The sequence below is a fragment of the Silurus aristotelis genome, assembly GCF_946808225.1.
Source record: "Silurus aristotelis genome assembly, chromosome: 29".
NCBI classification, from domain to species: domain Eukaryota; kingdom Metazoa; phylum Chordata; class Actinopteri; order Siluriformes; family Siluridae; genus Silurus; species Silurus aristotelis.
Window position 1 is genome coordinate 8080613 of NC_139602.1, and position 25488 is coordinate 8106100.

Below are 25488 nucleotides of genomic sequence, written 5' to 3' on the forward strand. Positions count from 1 at the left end.
AAAGGATAAAATGCAATAAAAAAATATATATACAGTATATATATATATATGATGGAAGGATCGAAAATATGGACTAAAGAAGCAGGTCATGAATTTCACGGATAAGCCATAAGTATCAGACAGTGGTAGCAAAGGTAATACCTTTTCTCACATGAGCCGATATCATGGATGATAAACCAGCTTAAATCCAAGGTCAGAAACACACCTCACTCAACACAACAAGTGTTTGTGTAACTCCTGTAGATGCTTCTGTGGATATGGATGCACAATAACTGTATCGTCACGACAAAAAAAACCCCAAATTAAATCCTTCAATAATTCAAATTTCAGTCCACCATCTAAAAGTCCACTTCAGATGACTCCCCATCTTTGCCAAAGTTCTACCACAGATCAATTTGTCCTTTGCAATATTACTTTTATCCGTCCCTGTCCATAGAGCGAGGCAGATCCTTATCTCCTGTTATTCGTCACACTGAAATACACTCCATCCAGACTCCAATAAAGCTGGAAGATTTTTTTTTTTTGCACCAGCTGGTGGAGAAATTGTTCTAATCGCCATGTCACTCGTCACCTCAATTCCCTTGTCTCAGAAATGGCTCCTTAAATGCGGACACTGATTCAGCTCTTGGACAGCGATAGCTCTCAGATGGCTGGACAGAGTAGTGTCATCAAGCTAAATGCCTCCATGCATGTCAAAATCTGCCATATTGCAAATAAAGAAGAAAAAAAAAAATTCTGAAAAGCCTACAAAAGTGCTGCTCAATGCCCGGGACAAGGGCATGTCAAGTAAAGTGGCTGTTTTTTTTCTCTCTCCATGCAGCTGTGATAACAAATGAAAATGTCAAAGTGACAAAATAAAAAGAAATGACAAAAGAATCAGAGGATGCAGAAAAGATGTGTAAAAAAAACGCTTCAAGGTTTTTAGCCGATCGAACAAGCAAAAAAACTTTCCTGAAGTTTTACCTTTTCTTTAATGAGCTTTGCTTTTCAGTGTCTTCGTTTTAATCCGTTTCTATGACAGACCTTTTCATTATATAAGGTCTGATTTGCAGGGGAATAGAACAACAACATTGTTCTCACAAATCAGATTCTCACAGAACTTTCACATTTTAAACTTCATTAAAAATGTCAATTTAACAGTGTGTATTTTTTTTTATTTTATTTAAGTAGACATGAAACGCATGATATACATTGTAGAGGTCGATAGATAGTGGATTTTACCGATAACGATAGCTAGGTTGGAACATACTTGTCGAAAACCGATTAATCAACCCATTGTTTTTTATCTAGTATCCATTTTAAAAACTAGCATAATATAAAATACAAATACAAAATATATGAAACAGTACTGAATCATGAAAATGTGGTAAATGAAATAAATATGAATGTATTAATAAATAATAATAATAAATATAATATAGCGCTCTCCGTGCAGCATGCAGTCTCACGTCGCATGTGGCTTAGTGATTCACCACTAGAGGTCGCTCAGAATTGGTTGACAGATTATTCAGGTTATACTATTTTTTCAGTATAGAGGCATGGCAAATCATTTGGGGAAACCAAAAAAAATATAAAAAATCAGACTATTAATGAAAGATTAATCTTTATTTAAACATGACACATTCCAATTAAAAAAAAATTTTCCCCAAGCTGAATGAAAAAAGAAAACTATATGAAAAAAGGCATAACCTTGAAATATCCAGCTGTAAATTATATTCAAATCTCTTTACATGGTGCATGTGAAAAGATAATGGCTCGCAGAATGAAGTGGGTGATGCGTAGACACGATGCCTTTTCGGAACTACAAGGTGCAATCAATCAATCTTGCGGTGAGAATGAATCATATTATCTATACAGCGAATATGTATGGAGGAGATAAAGCAGACACTCGGTTGAAATGAAGGAGAAGATTCAGAGGCACGGGGGAAAGCTCCGATCGAGCGGGCCAACGGGATCTCCTCCGGAAACCGTAAATCTTCTCGGTGGTGTAATCGTGAATGGATTGCTCGAAAGACATCGTTCAGCGGCTGCTTTTCAGCGGGCATCACTAGAGGTAAAGTGTCAAAATTGTAATCCCTTTAACTCGGCTACGCTGGGTACACTGGGTTCTCCTTTGGTGCGGCTCGCCACTCAGAGGTCAGGCCTTTCATTTTACACCGGCAAAAATCTATTACGGAGCCCATCTCTCTCCAGCATGCACTTATACCCACTGGAGGAGAGCGAAGGCTTCTTTAATTGTTTCACCACTGCCACATCTTCTGACCCAGATAACTGGAGTTCAGACTGCGAGGCTACAGTCGACGCCAATCGATTTGATTCAATACTTAAGGGGATTGAGCGCAGGATAGCGGTGAAGGGCAGAGCGAGAGATTTCGAATGCATCGAATAAGTGACAGCTGTCTGCACTGAAGGTTAGGACTCTTCGCATCAACACTCGCGCTCACGTTTATCCCTGAATAACCTCTTCTGAACAAGTAACTTCGAATGCACTTGGTTTTTATGTAAACCCAGAAAGGGGTTTAGCTCATAGATTAGCCTATTTATACTACTGAGCTGTTGAGGCTTCATGGTGCTGAAGTTCTGATCAGAAGTTTGAAATATGAACTCTTTCGATACCAGTTTTTTCCCTTGTACGGGTCAAATTCACACCCCAAATAAAACAAATGAATAGATTTTTATGAAAGGAGTCTCCAGTGTCAGCTTACTCATAATCAGAGGTACACTTGGAGTTGTTCCTCAATAAGAAGGTCTCTAGGACCATGTGGTTTCTCACAACTTGATCAATTAATGTAAGTCAATTGAGAAACTCCTTCAGCAAACCTTCCACAATGTAAAATATAAGAAAGAAAGAAAGAAAGAAAGAAAGAAAGAAAGAAAGAAAGAAAGAAAGAAAGAAAGAAAGAAAGAAAGAAAGAAAGAAAGAAAGAAAGCAGAAAATAGAAATGGAAAGAGAAAAATATATAGAAAGAGAGAGCCACAGAAAGAAAGGGAAATAAAAAAGAGTGAGAAGGATAAAAGAAGAAAGAGGAATGGACAAAAAAAGACAGAGATGGAAGAAAGAACGAGAGTGTGAGAAAAACAAAAGATAAAGAGAGTGTGAGTGAGAAAGTTAGAGAGTAAGAGAGAAGGATGGAGAGAGAATAAGAACGATAAAGAGAGATACAAATGTATTGAAGATGAAGATGTGGAGACATGACCCTTTTTATCCATCCTGTATACCACTGTTTCTTTTTTTTTCCTCTCATGCATTTCCTGGTGATTAATGAGATAAGAATGTATATGTGTGTGTGTGTGTGTGTGTGTGTGTGTGTGTGTGTGTGTGTGTGTGTTCATCCATAAAAAATACATAATGATTGCACTCATATTAATCCATATACTTTTTTCATACTGTGACTGTCACATCTACAGCTACATTTACAGTATTTGGCAGATGCCCTTATCCAGAGCCATTTACAATTGAGCAGTAAAAAGTTTAGGGGCCTTCTTTAAGGGCCCAGGAGTGGCAGCTTTGGTGCTGGGTTTTGAATTTGTGACCTTCCAATCCAGAGTTCAATGTCTTAACCACTGAGCTGCAGTACCACCTACTAAACAGAGTTCTCTCTTTCAAAAAAAAAAAAAAAAAAGGGTTACAAGTAAAAACCTAGTTGGAAAGCTAGAACAATCCTCAAGTAATCATGCAGCGTTTTTGTGATTTTCCTGCTCATACTAGCCCCCCCACCACCCCCACACACAGACACACACACACACTTACAGACTGACAAATCCTAATAATGAACAAAGTGAAGTGTATAATCAGGAATTCGTGAATTCCTGGTGGGTTAAGTCCAGACTCCATGGCATTACTCAATACAGAAGCCGGGTTCCCTGTGTATTTCTGACTAACCGCATTGTCTCCTTGCTTCCATCAAACCTGATGTGCGCAGCAGCTGGCTGACTGTGAAATGGTGTGGAAATCGGCTCTTTTTTTTGTTGTTATTTTAGAGTGACAGCGAGCTCACAGTGCCCTGAGTGTACCGGAGCAGTGCACCCATGGGTTTTTCCGCTGTGCTCTGAAACCCTTTTTTTCAACAGATGCCAGCAGGGATAAACATGTTGAATAAGCAGTTAGAACAGCACGACTGCGATGCCCCATCTAGCTAAAGCAACACGATGATGGAATATATTTGAATAACTTTTTATTATTGACATATTTTGGCCTGGTTACAAAAAATTATAAAAAAAGATATTCCACACCAAAAAAGCAGGGAAATTAAAATGGTGTGTACTTTATAGCAGGGGTCTTTCATGTTTTTCGAGGACCTCTTATGCAATAGAGACATGGGGCAGGGACCCCTGATACAAAAGGTGTCAAACATTGGCATTGACATTAATAGAAATATTAGGCTGGGTATATAATGTTAAGACAATAAGAACTATGTTGTTGTAGAACATGTCGTCTTTTATTTCAATAGTGTCATACATTTTCCTTTTACTATCAGGTGGGCTATTATACATTAACATGAACATCAGCTTTAATTTTAATAGAACTTTAATCTAACAATTATAATGTACAATTTTTTTTTTTTTTTGATGTTTTCACCCATGTTTTATGTTTTTCACAAAAAAATATTTGTGATTCAACATTAATTAGCAGCCCCCCTGCAGTACCGCCACGGACCCCCTAGGGGTTGCGGATCCCCGTTTAAAGACCCATGCTTTATAGTGTCTAGTTGCATATAAACTTTACATCCTTACATGAACTGTATTCAGGCATCAATTAGCCACAAAAAAAAAACAAAAAAAACATGCAGTTTATAATAAAAAGCTAGCATTGTTGCATTGTTGTCTCAAGTTCATAACCCGTGGTGTTTATTATGTTCCTGGGACAATGCTCATTGTCATGTAAAGCTAGCCCAGACAGATAAATACAGTTCAGGAGTTTTAATAATGTCTGGGCAGACTAGGTAAAAAAATAAATCAGGACCAGGATCGATACGAAAAAAGCATGGGGTCATGCGATTGGCAAAAGAGCTTCAACTAGACACACAACAGGATCAATGAACAACAGTCAGAAACAAATCACAGACAGAATACAGACGGACAAAAGGAGACACTGGGGTATAAATATACAAAATAATCAAAATAATTGGGACAAAAGTACTAAGACACCTGTCTTTTCCAGGTATGTGTGTTTTCCCCAAACTGTTAGCACAATCACACTGTGTAGAATGTCTCAGAATGTGGTTACATTACATTTTCCCTTCACATGAACTACAAACTTTCTTTCAGCTTTCAGCATCTATCGATCTATCGATCTATCTATCGATCTATCTATCGATCTATCGACCGACCGACCGACCGACCGACCGACCGACCGACCTACCTACCTACCTACCTACCTACCTACCTACCTACCTACCTACCTACACCTACCTACCTACCTACCTACCTACCTACCTACCTACCTACCTACCTACCTACCTACCTACCTACCTACCTACCTACAAAATATGGACAAAAATACTGAAAGTTGCTTTTTCCCCAAATTGTTACCACAACAGTGGAGGCACAAAATTGTCTACCACGTCTTTGGATGCAGTAACATGACATTTTTCCTTCACTTCAACTAAGAGAAGTATTCCAGCATGACACTGGCCCTGTGCACAAATCTAGCTCCATGAAGATATGCTTGACATGGGTTGGAAGTAGGTGGAAGCTCTTGAATGGCCTGTTCTAGAGATTTGACCCCACCTTAAAAAACACCGTTGGGATGAATTGGAATGCTTGAAAATATCATTACAAAGTTTGCCAATGAGAAACACATTTTTCTTATTCAGTTATGTGGACTGTATCCACCTGTTACAAAACAAGCGTGACTTGCAGTCGACACTATCTGTCAATACAGAAAATCATTTAACTCCTTTTGACCAATCAAAATCAAGCATTCAACAGTGTCGGGCTATAAATAAACCGAGAAATGACTTCTAACCCACATGCTGTTAATTTTATGTAACACTGTCGCTTTCATTCTGTGGTTGAGTTTATACCCACACCGTACATTCTGAGCATACAATCAATAATCACGGTCAAAGTGTGGAAAAAATGCACACACGACACAGGATGATTTAATCTGTCGCCTGAGGGAGGGCGCAAACGCACGTGTAAATCAATCAATGCACTAGTAATTAGATGATTAAGGGGAAAACAATTCAATAATTGTGAAAAGGAAGAAAAAAGCCCTTATCTGAAGTTTTTAACTACAAAAATGTTACAAAGAAAGGTGGGATTGTGGTTGTGGTCAAGCTTTGATTTGTGAATGGAGGGCGGAGCAAATTAATTACCAATAATAATAATAATAATAATAATAATAATAATAAAATATAAAGTCACAATGTGACAGAATTGCTGTCTGGGAAAAAAGTAGATACTGTATTTAGACAGACAAATAAGAAAAAGTGATTTTATTCTTGTCACATGTTCATTATGTGACACACACCAGCCCCCCCGCCCCCCTCAATTTTGTTTTTACGTCAAAATTGTCAAATTTCCTTTCTACCAAAGTTTCATCAAGGATGAATAAAACGAATAAAACTATGTTTACTCACAGTTGCCAAATGCTTAAAAAGTCCTCCCACTTTTGTATAAAATTTGTTGCACATAAAATTGTGTAAAAAGAAAAAAAAAAAGAGCGAGGGCCGGGGAGGGTCATCCTGAAGACCAATTAAGAAATCCCTAGAGAATTAGCATTAGCATTACATTTTCCGCCATCCGTTTCGAACACAGATAACACGCTCCTGTGCCTATCACGCTGCAAATTTTTTTCTTTTTTTTTTTTATTCCAAGCAACACTAAAATTTTTTGAACAAAACCAAAGCTCATTAGGAGCAGCACTACATTTAGAGGGCCATTACAGTGGGATGTACGCATGTGCTCATTTCTCAGCGGATGTGAGAAGAAGAGCAATAATGCACAGGATTTTTTAAATTGTATTTCTATGAGGTTTCCTGAAAGTATATATGCATCTACGGTACCACGCAGTTAGATTCATTACCGGATACAACTTCTTAAATAGGTGTGTAGAAATAGGGAAAGTGGTGTTTTAGTGGTGTCACTGTATTATTTGGTAAAAAATAAACCTTATCCATAGTGTCTTTAGAAGTAAACCAATGTTAGTATTGTAAATGTGGAATATTTTAGCTAAAAAACATTGATACATTTCAGAAAAAAACCTATAATATGGATGTCTAATGCATAAAAAAAAAGCATCTATTTTGTGTGCATTTTCTAATTTTGTAGTAAGTCCCGCCCCCCTTCCAGCACTTTCCAAGCCATCTTCAATCAGTTTTAACTCACGGACTGCATACTTAAGGTCACATTTAGGTTAGCTTAACTACTATGAATTAACATGAACCACCAACCACAGCATTAATACAATACCAGTTCAAAAGAGGTTTTCCACAATGGACAGATGTATTTCTTGGGTTAGGGTTTGGGTTAGGGCTAACCCTCTCGATTCTTGTTAATCAAAACAACAACGCAACGAAAAGACCAGGAGAAAACTGTTGAAAAATTAAATTCAGGTACAAGAATTGTGTATAAATGCTTCTTCATTAGATCTTTTTAAATCTCATGTTTCAAATGCAGAAGTGTTACTGGTAGTGTTTCAAATTGTCCTGACAAATAGTGAACAGTGGCAGCAAATACAGCTCACAATCAGTTCAGCGTCACTACATGCACCATAAGTAACAATAAAAAGTAAGAATATTGTGCTGTTTTTGGTAGAAGTTTTTTTTTATTTTTGCACCCAAACTATGATCATTTAGTCAGGAGTAACAATTTTTGATTTATATTGATAAAGGCTAATGACGTTGTACATGCATTTATAGTTACATTTAATGGTTTGCAATATTAAATAACAGTTATGAACAGTCAGACCCCTTATTAACCTATATAGTTTTTTTCTCTCTCTCAGTCTCAGGAAAATGACAGCTTGTCCCTGAGTCTACACTGAGAATAAGAGAAGACCAATTCATATAAGAAATTATATAATGAATTGTGAAATGTGTCCAAGCGTTCAGTGTCAATCATGCAATTCGCTGTGGATGACCTGACATAGGATGATAAAAAGAGCCACATCCAATCTGTCTATTATTATTAGATTTCCACGTATAGAACATGCCAGCAATCTGGTAGCACATATGGACGTGTCTTAGATTTTAAGTGATTGGATGTCTGGGGCTCTGAAACATTTCCACTATTTATCCCAGTTCCACTTTCTTATACTATACAACTTTGTTTAAAATATATTTTTTGTAATTTGCCATGTTACTGTGTTGTAATTGATATGTGGCAGTGACATGGTCATATATTACATTATGGCCAGGCAATTAACTGTATGATTGAACCTTTTTCCTTGATTGTAGCATACCATAATTTCCGGACTATAAAGCGCACCCATATATAAGCCGCACCCACTGAATTTGACAAAGATTTTTATTTTGAACATAAATAAGCCGCACCTGTCTATAAGCCGCAGGTGTCTACAATTAAACTAATGAACTTTACACAGGCTTTAATGAAAGACAGTGTCTGTTACACGGTGTAACAGGTGAAATATGTTGTGGCTCCTTTAGGAGCAAAGCGGCATTTTGGGAATAGCCTGCCGCCTCATTTTTCCGGCATTACTGCGTGTGCAAGACCGAGGAATATGTCCTTATTATTTTCTAATGCATTTTTCTAAGTTTCTTTGACTAACGCTGTTGCCAAGAAAAATAAAAAAGCATGAGTTTTGGAAACCTGTCTGTGCTTATATGATTTCTGTTGCAACTGGAGTTAGTGAGCTCTCCCTTCACCCAGACTACGCGCTACAACGGCTTGTATCTAAACAGTAGCCTACCAAGAAAGTCATTGTTCACTGTCTTCCTCCTTCCTTTCACAACTATTTCTCTCGGGAGTTTTTCTTTTGGCATCGTCATGCGTTTAAAAATCACCACCGGATGAAGTTTTTTCTCCCGATGCCGTGCAGCTCAGAACACAGGTGAGGTGCATTTTTCCGTTTCCGTTCGGAAATTTCATTGGTCTAATGTTATGTCGCTCAGTTTTTTGGCTTGAAGTTTGTGAAACTGGGAAAAACTCAGGAAAAATTAATAAATAAGCCGCTTCGTTGTTTAAGCCGCAGGGTTCAAAATGTGGGAAAAACGTAGCGGCTTATAGTCCGATTTCCTACCACTGAAACAAGCATACTGTATATAATTTTTTTTAAATACAATATAAATTTTTTTGTCTTTTGTTTTTCTTTTTCCTCTCAGTGTTTTTAGTCTCCATTCACAACTCGTATATCGGAAATTCCACATAATCCAAAGGCTTATGATAAACATATTTTAAATGTGCTGTTAATTTACAAGGAAAACATTTGATAGTTATTAATATGGTGCAGTTTTCTGTAAGATGTTTCATTTAAATGTATCAAAACAATGTCTACTGTTATTACAACATTTTTACAGAATGCAGAAGAGAAAAATACTGTTTTTGCCCATGCCAAAAAAATGCTAAAATGTACAATACATGAAAAATATCAAAACATGTACATCAGAAAGCCTTATTCCAATTTTACACAACTGACCGCTTGATGGTGGGATTTGAACTCATAACCTTCCAATGCACACCTCAAACACGGTGCTACCACTTCTGACTTTTGTATAAAAAGTGATTCATGGATCTTTCCACACTTGTTTTCGACTGCTGACGTGTGAGTAGTAGTGTTCCAAAACTTTAAAATGGTAAACAACTGCAGCCAATGCGGCTCACAACCCCTGCAGCATAAATCAATCAAGCAAACATCCATATCTCATATTTCACTTATTTCCAATATTATTCTTGTTAGAAGAAAAATGGCTTCATTCCAAGAGTATGTCTAATAGATACATGTTTTGTATGAATAATAGAAAACGAAATAGAAAAAAAGAGGAACACTGATGTATTTTGGGAAGTGGTAGCTCGGTGGTTAAGATGTTAGACCTCTGATTAAAAGGTTGTAAGTTCAAATGCCAGCACCACCAATCTGCCAATCTTGAGCAAGGCCCTTAACCCTGAACTGCTCAGGAAAAGGGTGTATGCCAAATGCTGTACATGCAAATGTTTCGTTGTTGCATTAACTATAAGAGTGAGGATAGAAGTAAGGCTAATGATGAATCATGAGTTTTTAGGCATTTTGATGTGATATGATGTGATAACCTGGAAGCTCAGTGGATAAGATGTCGGACTTCTGTTTGGAAGGTCATTGGTGCAAATCCCAACACCACCAAGCTGCCACGGTATGGCCCTTGAGCAATGGCCCTTAACCTTCAATTGCTTAGTTGTATGAATAACTGTAAATCACTCTGAATAAGGGTCTGCCAAAATGTCATACAAATGTAAATAACCTGTTTCTAGAATGTTCCATATTTACTGTGACTATACATTTATAAGAAATAAAATTGCTGGCAAACTGATGTCGATATTTCTTTTTAAAACCCTTATTTGACATAGTAAGAAAAAAAAAGGAAAGTCTATGTATCTCTGAATATTGTCTAACTATTTAATGCTAGATAGTTATACAGTTACAACAGTTACATATTTTTAGCAAAATAATAACAATAATAATAACAAGAATAATAATAGTAATAAATAAAAAATGATAAAAAAAATACAACCATAGTATATAACATAATATATAACCATAGTAATAATAATAATAATAATAATAATAATAATAATAATAATAATAATAATAATAATAATAAAATATTCAAGATTTTTTTACTCTACTCTACTTTTACTCTACTATTTTTGCAGGTGTAAAAAAAAAAAAAAAAAGAAAAGAAATTTCACACTTAAACCCCATGGGGTTGAGATGTGTGTATACACAAAGTGTTGAGTGCACGAACATTTCCATGGCAACAAAAGGGTCAGAGTTTTCCAGCTGGGAATCTTGAATGCTGCCATGCCTTTCTGTCCTCACCCCAAAAAAAGAAAGAGAAACAGCCATCACCTCATAATACTTAAGCCGAGCCAAAACCCTTTCATGTCAATTAGCATGCTGTGCTAGGACTACAATGCTAAAGCTGAGACTGCTCAGTGGGGGACCTGTGCACATGCTCGTTCAGGGATTATTCCGTCGACACTTCATTTGCATGGCATGATGCAATGCACCTGATCATAATGGGATTTACTGGTGTCTGGAATGTTTTTTTTTTTCTCTGCCGCGAATTGGCTTTAATCTGGACACGTTTAGAAGGATATGTTGAGTGAATCATCAAATCCTTCCTACGAATAGCGCACAAGGTATTATAAAGTATAAACAAATGTATAGGTTGATTATGTAATCGTGCCTCCAAGGTTCCCCAGAGCCCCCTTATACTGGAGAAGGTTGCTCTGAAAGTTCTCTTATCTACACATTAGAGGTGATGCTTTGTTTGTACACAAAGGTTTTGTGTGTGATTATTTTTATCGCATCATCCCTGATAAGCCCAGTGCTGTTGCAGAGGCATCGAAAAAAGCACTGTGTTTAGGGTGCTACAACTTCAGGCACATTTCTTCTTCTCTAAGGGCTGAGTACACCAATCTTTTCCTCATTCCAGAAATAGAAGACAGACACTCTTTTCTGTTCTTTTTTCTTCTAAAGAAAGCTTTCCAGTAAAGCTATTAGGTGGCTTGAATGGCCATTTCCTGTCTTCCCGTTGTTGGCAACCCAGCTCCTATATCCACTTTATAGCAAAAATGCATTTTGAAACATTAGTCATCAATAATCCCCAGTGTTCCCATCAGCAAATTAACTGAGCAACAATATTTACCAGTTACCAATCACTAATCACCATTATTCCCACTGACCAATCCCTAATTACCAATATTCCCACTGAACAATCGCTAATCACCAATATTCCCACTGACCAATCGCTAATCACTATTATTCCCACTGACCAATCTCTAATTACCAATATTCCCACTGACCAATTGATAATCACTATTATTCCCACTGACCAATCGCTAATCACTATTATTCCCACTGACCAATCACTAATTACCAATATTCCCACTGACCAATCGCTAATCACTATTATTCCCACTGACAATCTCTAATTACCAATATTCCCACTGACCAATCGCTAATCACCAATATTCCCACTGACTAATCTTTAATTACCAATATTCCCACTGACCAATCGCTAATCACTATTATTCCCACTGACCAATCTCTAATTACCAATATTCCCACTGACCAATCGCTAATCACCAATATTCCCACTGACTAATCTCTAATTACCAATATTCCCACTGACCAATCGCTAATCACTATTATTCCCACTGACCGATCCCTAATCACCATTATTTTCACTGACCAATCCCTAATTACCAATATTCCCACTGACCAATCGCTAATCACCAATATTCCCACTGACTAATCCCTAATTACCAATGTTCCCACTGACCAATCGCCAATCACTCTTATTCCAACTGACCAATCCCTAATCACCATTATTCCCACTGACCAATCCCTAATTACCAATGTTCCCACTGACCAATCCCTAATCACCAATATTCCCACTGACAATCCCTAATTACCAATATTCCCACTGACCAATCGCTAATCACCATTATTCCCACTGACAATCCCTAATTACCAATGTTCCCACTGACCAATCCCAAATCACCAATATTCCCACTGACAATCCCTAATTACCAATATTCCCACTGACCAATCCCTAATCACCATTATTCCCACTGACCAATCCCTACTTACCAATGTTCCCACTGACCAATTCCTAATCACCAATATTCCCACTGACAATCCCTAATTACCAATATTCCCACTGACCAATCGCTAATCACCATTATTCCCATTGACCAATCCCTAATTACCAATGTTCCCACTGACCAATCGCCAATCACTCTTATTCCCACTGACCAATCGCTAATCACAATTTCTGATTAACATTGTTTCAAATGACTCATCACTGTTCACTATTTTGTAACCACCAATAACTGATCACTATTGTCTTAAACTACTAATCACTGATCTGACTGTTATTTTTATCTATTACTAATTACTTTTTTTATCCATCAATCACTGATCACTGTTTTTCCCGACCACCAATCACTGATCACTGTTTTTCGTGACCACCAGTCACTAATAAATGATCCCACTGACCATTTGCTGATCTATATCGTAAGCAACACTCTTTAACTTTCTTTAACAAATGTACACATTTGTATATTACAATTTTTTTGATTCACCAAATGCTTTGTACAAAAAACCCTAGAAAGTTTAACATTTAAATACAAAAAAGCAAATAAACTGGAGAGAAGAGCATTTCTAATTTAATATACCCACAAAACACTAAGATTATTATATATTTTTTAATCTAGAAAACATATTGATATTATTGGAGCAGATTGCCTCTGTAGGTGGTAAAATTACAGCGGTATCTGTTGAACATCCTGCTAAACGATGACATGCTGGAACAAACAGGTCCTGTTTTAAACAGGTTTTGAAAAAATCCATTTACATAGAGCATATGTTTGTTGTAGAGAAGACTTTTTTTTACCCTCAATCCCAGATGGCTCTCGCCTCCCTCATGATATGTGCACAGCACGGGGGATGAAACGAGCGCACGCCACAATGCGCATTCTTTGTCCAGTAAGAAGATTTCTGGGATTCATCCTACCTGCTGATAAAACCTTTCCCACGGGATTCGATCGCGAGACACACGCGAAAGTTAACTCTCGACTTAATAACAGCTTTTATTAAAAAAGTGGAACGTGTCTAACAGGAAAAAAAAGATTTAATAAACCAAAGAAGTCATATGCGTTTGAATAATCATGACTCGATAATGAGTACTGAGATGTTCCACTAAATTTTGAAGGTTGCTTGTGGAGATGTGTGTGGGATTCCTATAGCTACAAGTGTTTTAGTAAAGTCAGGTTCTAATGTAGGTGTGAGGTGAGGAGGCCTGGATTCAGTCAGCATTCACATTCATCCCAAAGATATTTAATAAGGTTGAGGTCAGAGCTCTACAGCAGGAGACTATTCACTCCAACCTGTACTGAAACAGGTTTGGGTTTCCTAGTTGGAGTGAAGGAAAAATGTAATGCTACCACCCCCAAATATATACAATTGTGTGCCTCCAACTTTGTGGTATCAGTTTGGAGAAGAACCACACTGGAAAAGTCAATAAATGGAAGGCGATGGTGTCTCAACTGCCAAGCTGCCACTGTTGGGCCCTTAAGTAAGGCCCTTACCCCCTTCTTCAGGAGTCTGGTATCATGGCTTTGGCTGAAATGTAGCTTTTGGAAATATTCATACAAAACCAGTAAAAAAAAATAGAAGAAAAAGGCTGTGATTGTGTTAAAGTCACAAATTTTCTAGGTACAGTACAAGCATCTGGGTAAAAAGGAAAATGAATGAACAAATGTATGAATAAATTTCCCATCTTTTTTCATGATGATGGAACACATCTGGTAATGAAATAATCAGAACAGGCACAGAGCTGAGGTGAATCACCAAGCTGAGAAAAATATTCAACAAAAACCGGAAAAACTCCTCATCGTTTTCTTATTTCGCATGAAAATGTGGCCACGGTTTTAAAGCGATAACGCACTATTTATAGCTGACACACAGTAGCACCGCATAAGCGTTTGCTCAGCCATGTCTCAAAAGCCCACACCGGTCTAAGCCACGGCCCACGTGGAAATAAAACGGACGCGATAGGAAGGTTTAGTGTCTTTCACTCCTCAGACAATTTATTCATCCGCTTCCTGGTATTAGCATGTGTACTAGGCTAATTCCTTATCTCTTACACCGACGGATTCCGCAAGTTCTTTTGACACAAGTAGAAAAAGTGTGTATACTGTATGCTAAAACTTATTTTCTCTCCATCATACACCAATACTGTATACATTTTAGATGGTGAAGCACAAAAAGCCCAAGAAAGAAAACAGTACAAGCAAAAGTTCTCCTGCAAGCTCATCTCCTGAATTATTAACGGTAGCTCCAACTAGTACAACCAGAAAACCGAATATGTGATGCACACATCGTTAATGAATTGTGCAGAAAAACAGCACTAATAAGGATCGTGTTTATTCATTAAATAGTACTAGACGGAAAGAATTTGGAAACATGAAGGCAGAACGTTCCTGCTGAGTTTATTAATGCTTGCTGCGATTTCCTGCCCTTCAAGGCTTCAAAACTTTTAATTGTAAAATGTGTGGGATGAATGGATGGGTTTGTTCAGGGTTCAAGGTTCAGGGTTAAAATTTAGTATTTAGTATTGTTATCAATTAAATTATTATTATTATTTTTTATTTATTTATTAATCTAAATATAAGTGTAATGCATATTGATATTATAGTAATAATTGCAAAAACAATTGTTCAAGAATTAATAAAAAAAAGAAAGCGAGGAATATATACTGAATAAAATAAAATAGAATTAGAACAATGAAATAAAAAATGTAAAACTGTTGAAAGATTTGTTAAAAAACAGTAATCACCCGCTTTACCGTGGTTGCAGATCTCACGCCCCCGCTGGGTTATCGCGGTATTGCATTGCTGATTTTCCCGGTCTCTCGCGGATAGTACGAAAGACTCAAAAACTTATAGGGAATTGTTTTTATGGAGTTTTATGTTAAAATAATGAAATGTACTAATAAAAATATAATCATTAATTATAAAAATGAAGAAAAATGTTAATACAGTACAGTACTGTATACATAAAATAGCATTTTTGGGATGGCGTCCGTTTATCGCGGGCGGTTTTGGAACGTATCCACCAAGATAAACGGGGGATTACTGTATAATAAACAAATACCACAAAAAAAAACAAATCTTGGAAAAAATACCTTTTTTTTTTTTAGAATTATATCAAATAATTTTATGTTATTAATCCAGTTTTAAGTATAACAATAAAAAGAAAAAAATATAAAGTAATAACTGATTACATTTGATGTACATTTGATGACATTTACATGTCAACTGTTTGAGTAAAGGTTGAGAGTTTATTCAAACAGGGGGCAGATGTTAAAGAAATGCTACTCGGAAAGCAGAAATAATGACTTACACCTTTTTGACGAGCTGCTTCTCATTAGCACCTCGACTCTGTGTGATTAGTAGTCGATAGTCGATGTTGACGGCTTTGTCTACGGCACGTCTCGTCAATTTCACAGACATCGATGCAAAACTTATTGTGCACCTCAGTTGAGTTAAGCTCATCATAAAACAAGATTGTTATGTGTACTAAATTATCCAGAAAATAAAAATTCCAGACAGCAAAGGAAAAGATGCTTCTGGTAGGATGAGATTACAACATGGCAGCCATTTTACTATTGATAGTAGGACACTTGTGTGGGTTTAAATTCCATTAAAAAATTTATTAGTTCACTGTATCACATCTATCTATCTATCTATCTATCTATCTATCTATCTATCTATCTATCTATCTATCTATCTATCTATCTATCTATCTACTATACTATACTATACTATACTATACTATATGGACAAAAGCACTGTAAATGCCTGACTTATTCAGCCATATGGGGTTCTTGCCCAAACTTCTACCACAAAGTTGGAGGCACACAACAGTATAAGACGTCTTTGGATGCAGTAGCATACATTTTTTTCTTCATTTGAACTAGGAGACCGAAACCTGCTCCAGCATGACACAACCCATGTGCCAAAAAATAAGTGTCATGAAGATACTGAATGATTTACATGGGTTGGAGTGAATAATCTCGAGTGGCCTACTATAAAGCTCTGATGTCAACTCTACTAAACACTCTTCGAATGAATTATAACATTGAGTGCACCCCAGGCCTCCTTACCTCACCTACATCAGTACCTGGTTTTAATAACACTTTTGTGGCTGAATGAGCACAAATCCCCACAAGGAGACTCCAACATCTAGTGGATTATTCTAAGAGGAAATGGGGGCAAAATGAGAAACAGGATTGTCAGACTTCAAATATAGAATGTTAAATAACGTCATTAACAAGCTACTTATTTTAACTGACCATTTCATGTAGGAAAACTTACTGATTCTTTCTAGAATTTGCAGGGCATTGTGTGATTATTATATGGAACAAATATTATTGTTCACTGGAATGGCACGCTATATTAAGTCCCTTAGCAGTGCCCTGAAAACTGAACTAGCATGCTGTTTGAGAATGTCTCTAGTTTATGTATGTAACCATTGTTCCCCGAGGAAACTAGACACTGCGTCAACAACGATTTGGGAACTCCTCTGCGTGACCACACTGTCAACCATGTGTGTAATCAGATCAATTGAAAAGAAGCTTTGAAAGTGAAGGAAGCGCTCACAGGGATGCAGGGATTGTGGCACCAAGACGCAGCATCTTGTTCCCTCGGGGAACCAGGGTTACATAAATAACCTAGAGACGTTCCCCTTCAGGAATTCGAGCTGCATCAACAACGCTTTGAGAACAAGTGTACAATACCGGCAGACTGACCAATGCCTAGTGTGAATGGGCACAGCTAGGTTCGAAGGACAAAGGAGCTAGAAGCGGCACTAATGTCAAGGATATAGGACAGTGGGGTAGAACAGCATTGCCTATGTGTTGGAGACACACTCCAGAGGAAATGGCCTTAGAGGCCGCCACACTATGGGTTGAGTAAACTCTGACCCCGAAAGGTCCAGAGAGACCAGAGGACTCATAAGAGGAGTGTATAGCATCCACAATTCCTCTGCTAGAAGAGCAAGCGGAGCATGAAAAGCCGCATTAGTGGTCACATAAACCTTTAGGTTGAAAAAAGACAACCCTTTGGTGAACTGTTCCTAAAGAAATTCCAGCAACCAAGCAGTTAACTGGATCTAACTGGTGACCTTTACACCATATAGTGAGCAGGCGCACTTTGCGGTATAAGACCTCCTTGTGGAGGGAGCTCTGGACTGGAGAATGGTCTCTATCACCTTGACTGAGAGACCAGAGGCTAAGAGGTGTGGCCCCACAACCGCCACAACTTGGGGCAGGGGTGAAGCAAAGCGCCCTCTGCCTGAAACAGAAGATCCCACCTGAGAGGAACCTCCCAGAGAGGGTGTTCGAGAAGGCTTACCAGGTCAGCAAACCGGGAATCAGTATCTTGAGACTGACAAGACTGACCTCTGGTATGCCTAGAGAACCTTAAACATTGCCCTAAAGCTGTTCTAGGAGCATCCGTAGAGGTGACGAGAACCCTAAATCCGCTACATTTCTGGGCGGAAGCTGAGGGAGTCATCAGGGGGGAGATAGCCATCCAGCCAGCCAGCGTCTTTTCAACCTAGGGAAACGTCTCATAACCGCACTCTTTCAGTCCTACTACATTAGAGAAGAGAGTGACATTGGGACTGCAGGGGTGGGCCGAATAAGGGCTGCCCTAGGACCTGGACATCTTGGTGTGCAGATCTGGGAAAAAAAGGTTCAGAGCGTGCTCAGCAGAGACATTACCGGAACGATGGTGACACAGCTCGAGGGAATGCAGAATTACTTTACTGCTTTTAGACTTTTTGAACACCCTGTTAAATGTAAATATCAATGCGAAAAGTTAATGCATAAGTGTCCTCAATTCTCTTCAGCTCTCCCACACATCTCATGAATAAAGATCTGTGTAGCAAATCAACCCTTGTGCCATTTATTTTGCTTGGAAATGATCAGAACTGGCCCAGAATAAGAAATATTATAGCTGAGCTAGTGCATGTCTGCATGTTATGTTTAATATCTATCTTAAATGGAGCACAGAGACGGTTCATCTTTGTTTAAAACCTCACAGCGACAATCTTACATGGAAGAACTAAAAAACCTCATATATTCCATTTCGCCTCAAAAGTTCAGTCAACCTGTACGGCATGATGTACGAGGTTGTTGCTAATATGCAAAACGCTATTAATCTCTCTTTTTGTCATGTCTCTAAAAGGTCAGAACAGCAAAGGCTACCGAGACAGAAGATTATGGATACTGTATGTTCTGCAATGCAAAGTAGAAATCTGCTAATCAATAAACTGATTATGAGGCAATCCATATAAGGTCATCCATTCTGGTTCAAACGAATAGTCTGATTACAGTAATTATTGCTAACAATTGTTAAAGATTAAATAAAAAATAAATAAATAAATTATATATATATACTGTATATATACTGAATATAATAAAATAGAATTAGTTTAATAAATAAATATATTTAAAACAGTCATAGTAAAGATAGATAGATAGATAGATAGATAGATAGATAGATAGATAGATAGATAGATAGATAGATAGATAGATAGATAGATAGATAGATAGATAGATAGATAGATAGATAGATGCTAGAATAAATTGGAATTGAAAGGTAAGATTAGCATTCATCTACTAAAAGTCTTATCAGAGTGAAGAAACTTCTAATCCCAGCACTTGCCACTGCTGGGTCCTTAAACAAGGTGCTTAACCCAAAACTGCTCAGTTGTTTAAATGATCATTGTATGTCACTCTGGAAAAGGCCATCTGCCAAATGCTTTCGATGTAAAAAGAAAAAGAGATGGATACTAATGATGTAAAGATTTTGAACGCTAAAACTAGATGTTGTTTTTTTTTCGACCCACAGAAGAACGAGTGTCCTGAGAGCGGTGTAATCATCGCCATTCATTTATGTGTTTCTGTCCGTGTTTGTAGCCAATTAGCGAGTCTAAGCACAAACATGGTATCTATTGGTTAAAACTGTAGCACTGCACATAATGCAGCACAGATGTTGCACTGGTTGCCACGCTGCACTAAAGACCAGTTTAACATCTGCGCGTGCTGCCTGACGACACTGTCACACGCCATTACAGACCACTTTAACATCCACTTTCATCACATTTAGCCCTTCGAATGATGAGGACGGCTGTGCTTTCAGCTTTTGGGCTTCTGGACAAGCTTTTAAATATGAGCTGTATATGATATGGCCTGCTGCTGGGATTTAGTTTAGCATCATGGGTTTAATGCTGCAGTCAGAAAGTTCCAGGGAAAGTTCTGATCTAATCACTGTTCTCTGCTGTGGCTTGGAGACACACAGATGCCCATAGCAAGGTCATACACACCGATTAGCCAGAACTTAAAACCACCTGCCTAATATTGTGTAGGTCACCACTGTGCTGACAAAACAGCTTTGACCCTTTAAGCACATTATCTTCGAAGGTGTGCTCTGTTATCTTGGACCAAGACACTAGCAACAGGTCCTCAGGCACTTTGTAACTTCCCAGTTCCATACACATCAAGGGTTTTTTATATATATATATATATATATATATATATATATATATATAATTATATATAGTGTAACCCGGTTATCTCGCCCTCGGTTACCTCGACAACCCTATTAAGTCGACGTTTTTGAAGTGGAACCGCCAAATTCTCCAAAAGTATTTTTTATCGGTTATGTCGACTTTTTTTTATGTTGCCGAACGCTCATATTTAACGTCGGTTATCTCGGTGCAGCCGCAGAAGAACTCGCGAAAGTGGCGGAAAAATCAAACCTTACAGCTGCTACAGGTGTTGTATTGTATACTGGTGAATCTCTGCTGTTAGTTAGTGCTAGTGTTCGTAGTGTTAGTAGGGGCGCGGCGCGGCTTTGGGAAGAAAAGAGCAGCCATTGAGTGCCGGTGGGAAGACACGTACCGGGAAACGCATGAGCGATAACAACGACCGCCGTGAACCAACATATACCAACAATAACGGACAGTGAGAGTGTGGAAGTTTAAATAGGAGCTGGTGATGATGCTAAACGAACACCATATGTGCGCGATTAAAGCCGGGAGCTTCAGAGAAAGCGGCCGAGAAAACACCTGACACGCCGAAGGGGGCCGAAGGGGGCGTGGCAGGTGGATTCCTGACAGATAAACATGTACTGTATGTATTTTTTATAACATGCCTTCATCAATCAAATCGCGGCAACGCTGTTGTGTAAAAAACCCCTTTAAAAACACGTGCATGCACATTCTCAATTATTAACGCACATCATGTACATAAAGAAATTTCAAGCACGTTAATATACTGCCGCCATTTTGATTTTCGTTTATCTCGATCATCGGTTACCTCGATGCTTTTTGGCAACCCCCTAGGACATCGACATAACCGGGTTCCACTGTGTGTATATATATATTATATTTGTTTTTTTTTATGCACTTTTGCTATAGTAGCTTCTTTGGGATCAAGTTGTCTAGCAATCAAAGTTTGGACCATGTCAATGTCACTTTCTTACACTTTCCTTTATTGCCCATTATCCTTGTTTCCAACACAACAACATTGAGAACTGATTAGATAGATGATAGATAGATAGATAGATAGATAGATAGATAGATAGATAGATAGATAGATAGATAGATAGATAGATAGATAGATAGATAGATAGATAGATTTGAAAGAAAGAAAGAAAGAAAGAAAGAAAGAAAGAAAGAAAGAAAGAAAGAAAGAAAGAAAGAAAAATTTCGGATGACAGAAAATGTCTTTAGATAGATAGATAGATAGATAGATAGATAGATAGATAGATAGATAGATAGATAGATAGATAGATAGATAGATAGATAGATAGATAGATAGATAGATAGATAGATAGATATGATAATTCTCTTTTCAACTTACTGTACTAACACCATATGGCTGTAATGACAGGTCTATATTAAGAAACAACTTGGAATTCCGAGCTAAACGTCCAGTTAAATGCGCTTTTCCCTGTTGCAATTCAGATTTTTCACTTTCCAAAATCAAAAGTTTTTTTTTATTACATACAAACAATATTATAAAAGTGAATTCTGTTCTATAAATTCCCTGAATATCTGTTTCCCACTGCCTGTACAGCATAACTTGTGACGTAAAGTAAATGCAAAGACACAACTTGGAAGTCCAAGTTAAAACCCCGAGATGAAGGTCCACCTCGATGCGCATTTCCCTGTTACAATCCTAATTTAGTCCATGTTTCGAGTATAAATGTTTTGCAGCATTATTTTTAACCCAGACTGCCAGACTTGTTTTGCTATTGACAAAACCATGTCATGTAAGATAAACAAATCACACGCTGATTCAAGTTGCCATGACGACCTGCGCCCAGCGATGAGTATCATGTTACTTTTTCAACCGTTGCAGCAACCTGTCATGACAGCTGTCACAAGCTACAGTGTGTCACACAGAATACATAATATAATATAATATAATATAATATAATATAATATAATATGCATATATATATATATATATATATATATATATATATATATATAAAAATTTTTTTAATTAATTTTTAAGATACATTTTTTTTTTTCTAATGTATTCTTTCTTTCATTACATTCTTTAATTCGTTGGTACACTTTTCTTTTCTCTTTCTATTTGAATCTTTATACCACTCCAGAAACAAAAACAAAAAACAACAACTAGAAAACAAACAAACAAAAATAAACTCTGTAAGAGAACATTATAGACCGTTGTATTAAATGAATATGTTTGTGTGTAGCATGATTGCTTTTTGGAGTAAACACAGATACAAACAGCAACTCTTCCAAACAACAACAACAACAACAACAACAACAACAAAACCAGCAGCAAAAATCTGTCTCCAATGCAGTTTGTAGTGTTACTGCAGTTCTAAGCTAATAAAACTGCATGTTGTTAATAAAATGGATACTCGCTGGCATCCCAACAAAAATAATAAATCTCCAAAAATGGCTTGACTATTAATTTTAATTATCACAAATTTTCTTTAGCATTAAAAAACCCCCACTTTTGAACATGTTCCAGCTCGCATTTTCCCCTTCATGTCTGCAGCATATCCGGCCAGCAATAGTGGCTCAATGTTCATTAATATAAACAAACATGGCTGTGCTGAAGCAATGGCACAGACGCAGCAGTGCTCGCTCACAAACACAAAAGAAACCCTCTGTTGTGAAAGACATAATCGAGCCGAATGCCACGCACACACTGTGCAATATTCCGAGCCTAATAAGTGTGAAGTATCCAGCTGTGATCCATTAAAACAGCGTGCCACTGACCGGCTCGACATCACGTCAGCATTTCCGGCCAAGACCCTACAGCTGGATCGCTGTTCACCACTTCCACTTCGCCTTGCTTCGAGGCTCTAATTAAAACGTTGCATCCAAGTTGAAAGCAAAACAGCTTGCCTTTTTTTTCCCTCTGTGATCCTTTTCTGTGCATTGTGTAATTAACGCAATTACAACGCTTAGACCGGAGCGTAGCGAGCTGTGTGAAAACGAAGACAAAATGCTGTACTCGGTGGTACTCACCCTGTACCAAACTATCTCGCGCAATCTGCCGTCGGTCTTGAAGTTGCACTTCAGCGTCACCGTCTCTCCCACAACGACAGGTGGTAAGGGCTCGATTGTGACTGTTAAATACCCTGTAGAATAGAAAGAGATGTTGGTTAAAACAGTGTTCAGATGCATTGTATGGACAAAGGTTTGTGAACGCCTGATTTTAGGATTCATATGTGCTTTTTTAACATTCCATACCACATTAACTCCCTATTTGCTGCTATAATAACCTCCACTCTTCTGGGAATATGTTCCACTAGATTTTGGAGTGTACTTGTGGAGAATTTGTGCTGTACAAGGGTACTGATATAGGTGAGGTGAGGAGTGGGGTGCCATCAGTGACAAAGAAATTAACTGTCTAGAATTTTTTTTCTGATTCCCACAGACCCAAATTTGTCCTGTCCCTTCAAGGAAGAACTTCTAATATCAACTCACTATCTGTATAAAAGACACCCATCACAGAATCAACCTCTTCCAATCAAACCTCTCCACCACAATGGGCAAGACCAAAGAGCTGTCAAAGGACATCAGGGACAAGATTGTAAACCTGCAGAAGGCTGGAATGGACTAAATGACCATCAGCAAAAAGCTTGGTTAGAAAAAGGCCACTGTTGGTGCGATAATCTTTTATAATGGAAGTCTATGAAAGTCAGAAATCTTGCACATTTTTTTTTTCATTATTATTTTATGGATTTTCTTTATATTCTATTCTTCTTCTTCTTCTTCTTTCGGCTGCTCCCATTAGGGGTCGCCACAGCGGATCATCCGTCTCCATCCCCCCCTGTCCTCTATATCTGCCTCTTTTACACCAACTACCTGCATGTCTTCCCTCACCACATCCATGAACCTCCTCCTTGGCCTTCCTCTTTTCCTCCTACCTGGTGGCTCCATCTTCAGCATTTTTCTACCAATATAATTCATGTCCCTTCTCTGCACATGTCCAAACCATCTCAATCTCGCCTCCCTCACCTTGTCACCAAAACATCCTACATGTGCTGTCCCTCTAATAAACTCATTTCTAATCTTGTCCATCCTCGTCACTCCCAACGAAAACCTCAACATCTTCAGCTCTGCTACCTCCAGCTCCACCTCCTGTCTTTTACTCAATGCCACTGTCTCTAATCCATACAACATCGCAGGTCTCACCACAGTCCTATAAACTTTCCCTTTCATTCTTGCAGATACTCTTCTATCACAAATCACTCCTGTCACTCTTCTCCACCCACTCCACCCTGCCTGCACTCTTTTCTTTACTTCCCTAACACACTCTCTATTACTTTGCACTGTTGACCCCAGGTACCTGAACTCCTCCACCTTCTCCACCTCTTCTCCCTGCAACCGCATCACTCCACTGCCCTCCCTCTCATTCACACACATGTACTCTGTCTTACTCCTACTGACTTTCATTCCCCTTCTCTCCAGCGCATATCTCCACCTCTCCAGGCTCTTCTCAACCTGCTCTCTACTCTCACCACAAATCACAATATCATCTGCAAACATCATAGTCCAGGGAGACTCCTGTCTGACCTCGTCCGTCAACCTGTCCATCACCACTGCAAACAGGAAAGGGCTCAGGGCCGATCCTTGATGCAGTCCAACCTTCACCCTGAACCAGTCTGTCGTACCTACTGCACACTTTACTGCCGTCACACTGTCCTCATACATGTCCTGCACCACCCTCACATACTTCTCTGACACACCTGACTTCCTCATACAATACCACAACTCCTCTCTCGGCACCCTGTCGTACGCTTTCTCTAAATCCACAAATACACAATGCAGCTCCTTCTGTCCTTCTCTATACTTCTCCATCAACATCCTTAAAGCAAATAAGGCATCTGTGGTGCTCTTCCTCGGCATGAAACCATACTGTTGCTCACAGATGGTCACCTCTTCTCTCAACCTGGCTTCCACTACTCTTTCCCATAACTTCATGGTGTGACTGATCAACTTAATTCCCCTGTAGTTACTGCAGGTCTGCACATCTCCCTTATGCTTAAAGATCGGTACCAGCACACTCCTTCTCCATTCCTCAGGCATCCTCTCCCCTTCCAGAATCCTGTTAAACAATCTGGTTAAAAACTCCACTGCCATCTCTCCTAAACATCTCCACGCTTCTACCGGTATGTCATCTGGTCCAACCGACTTTCCATTCTTCATCCTCTTAATCGCTGCTCTCACTTCCTCCTTACTAATCCTATCTACAT

General features: G+C 38.3%; 1 protein-coding gene and 1 long non-coding RNA gene across 2 annotated transcripts in view; one reads left to right on the forward strand and one right to left on the reverse strand.

The window, feature by feature from the left end:
- The window catches only part of igsf21a (immunoglobin superfamily, member 21a), a 333388-nt gene that overhangs the window by 178545 nt on the left and 129355 nt on the right, over positions 1–25488 (reverse strand). The window contains exon 2 of the mRNA XM_083535347.1: positions 23255–23367. Coding sequence (XP_083391473.1) covers positions 23255–23367 — 113 coding nt within the window. The remainder of the gene's footprint in view (positions 1–23254; positions 23368–25488) is intronic.
- The window catches only part of LOC310722765, a 239657-nt gene continuing 222578 nt past the window's right edge, over positions 8410–25488 (forward strand). The window contains exon 1 of the long non-coding RNA XR_014532485.1: positions 8410–8515. This is a non-coding gene — a long non-coding RNA (uncharacterized lncRNA). The remainder of the gene's footprint in view (positions 8516–25488) is intronic.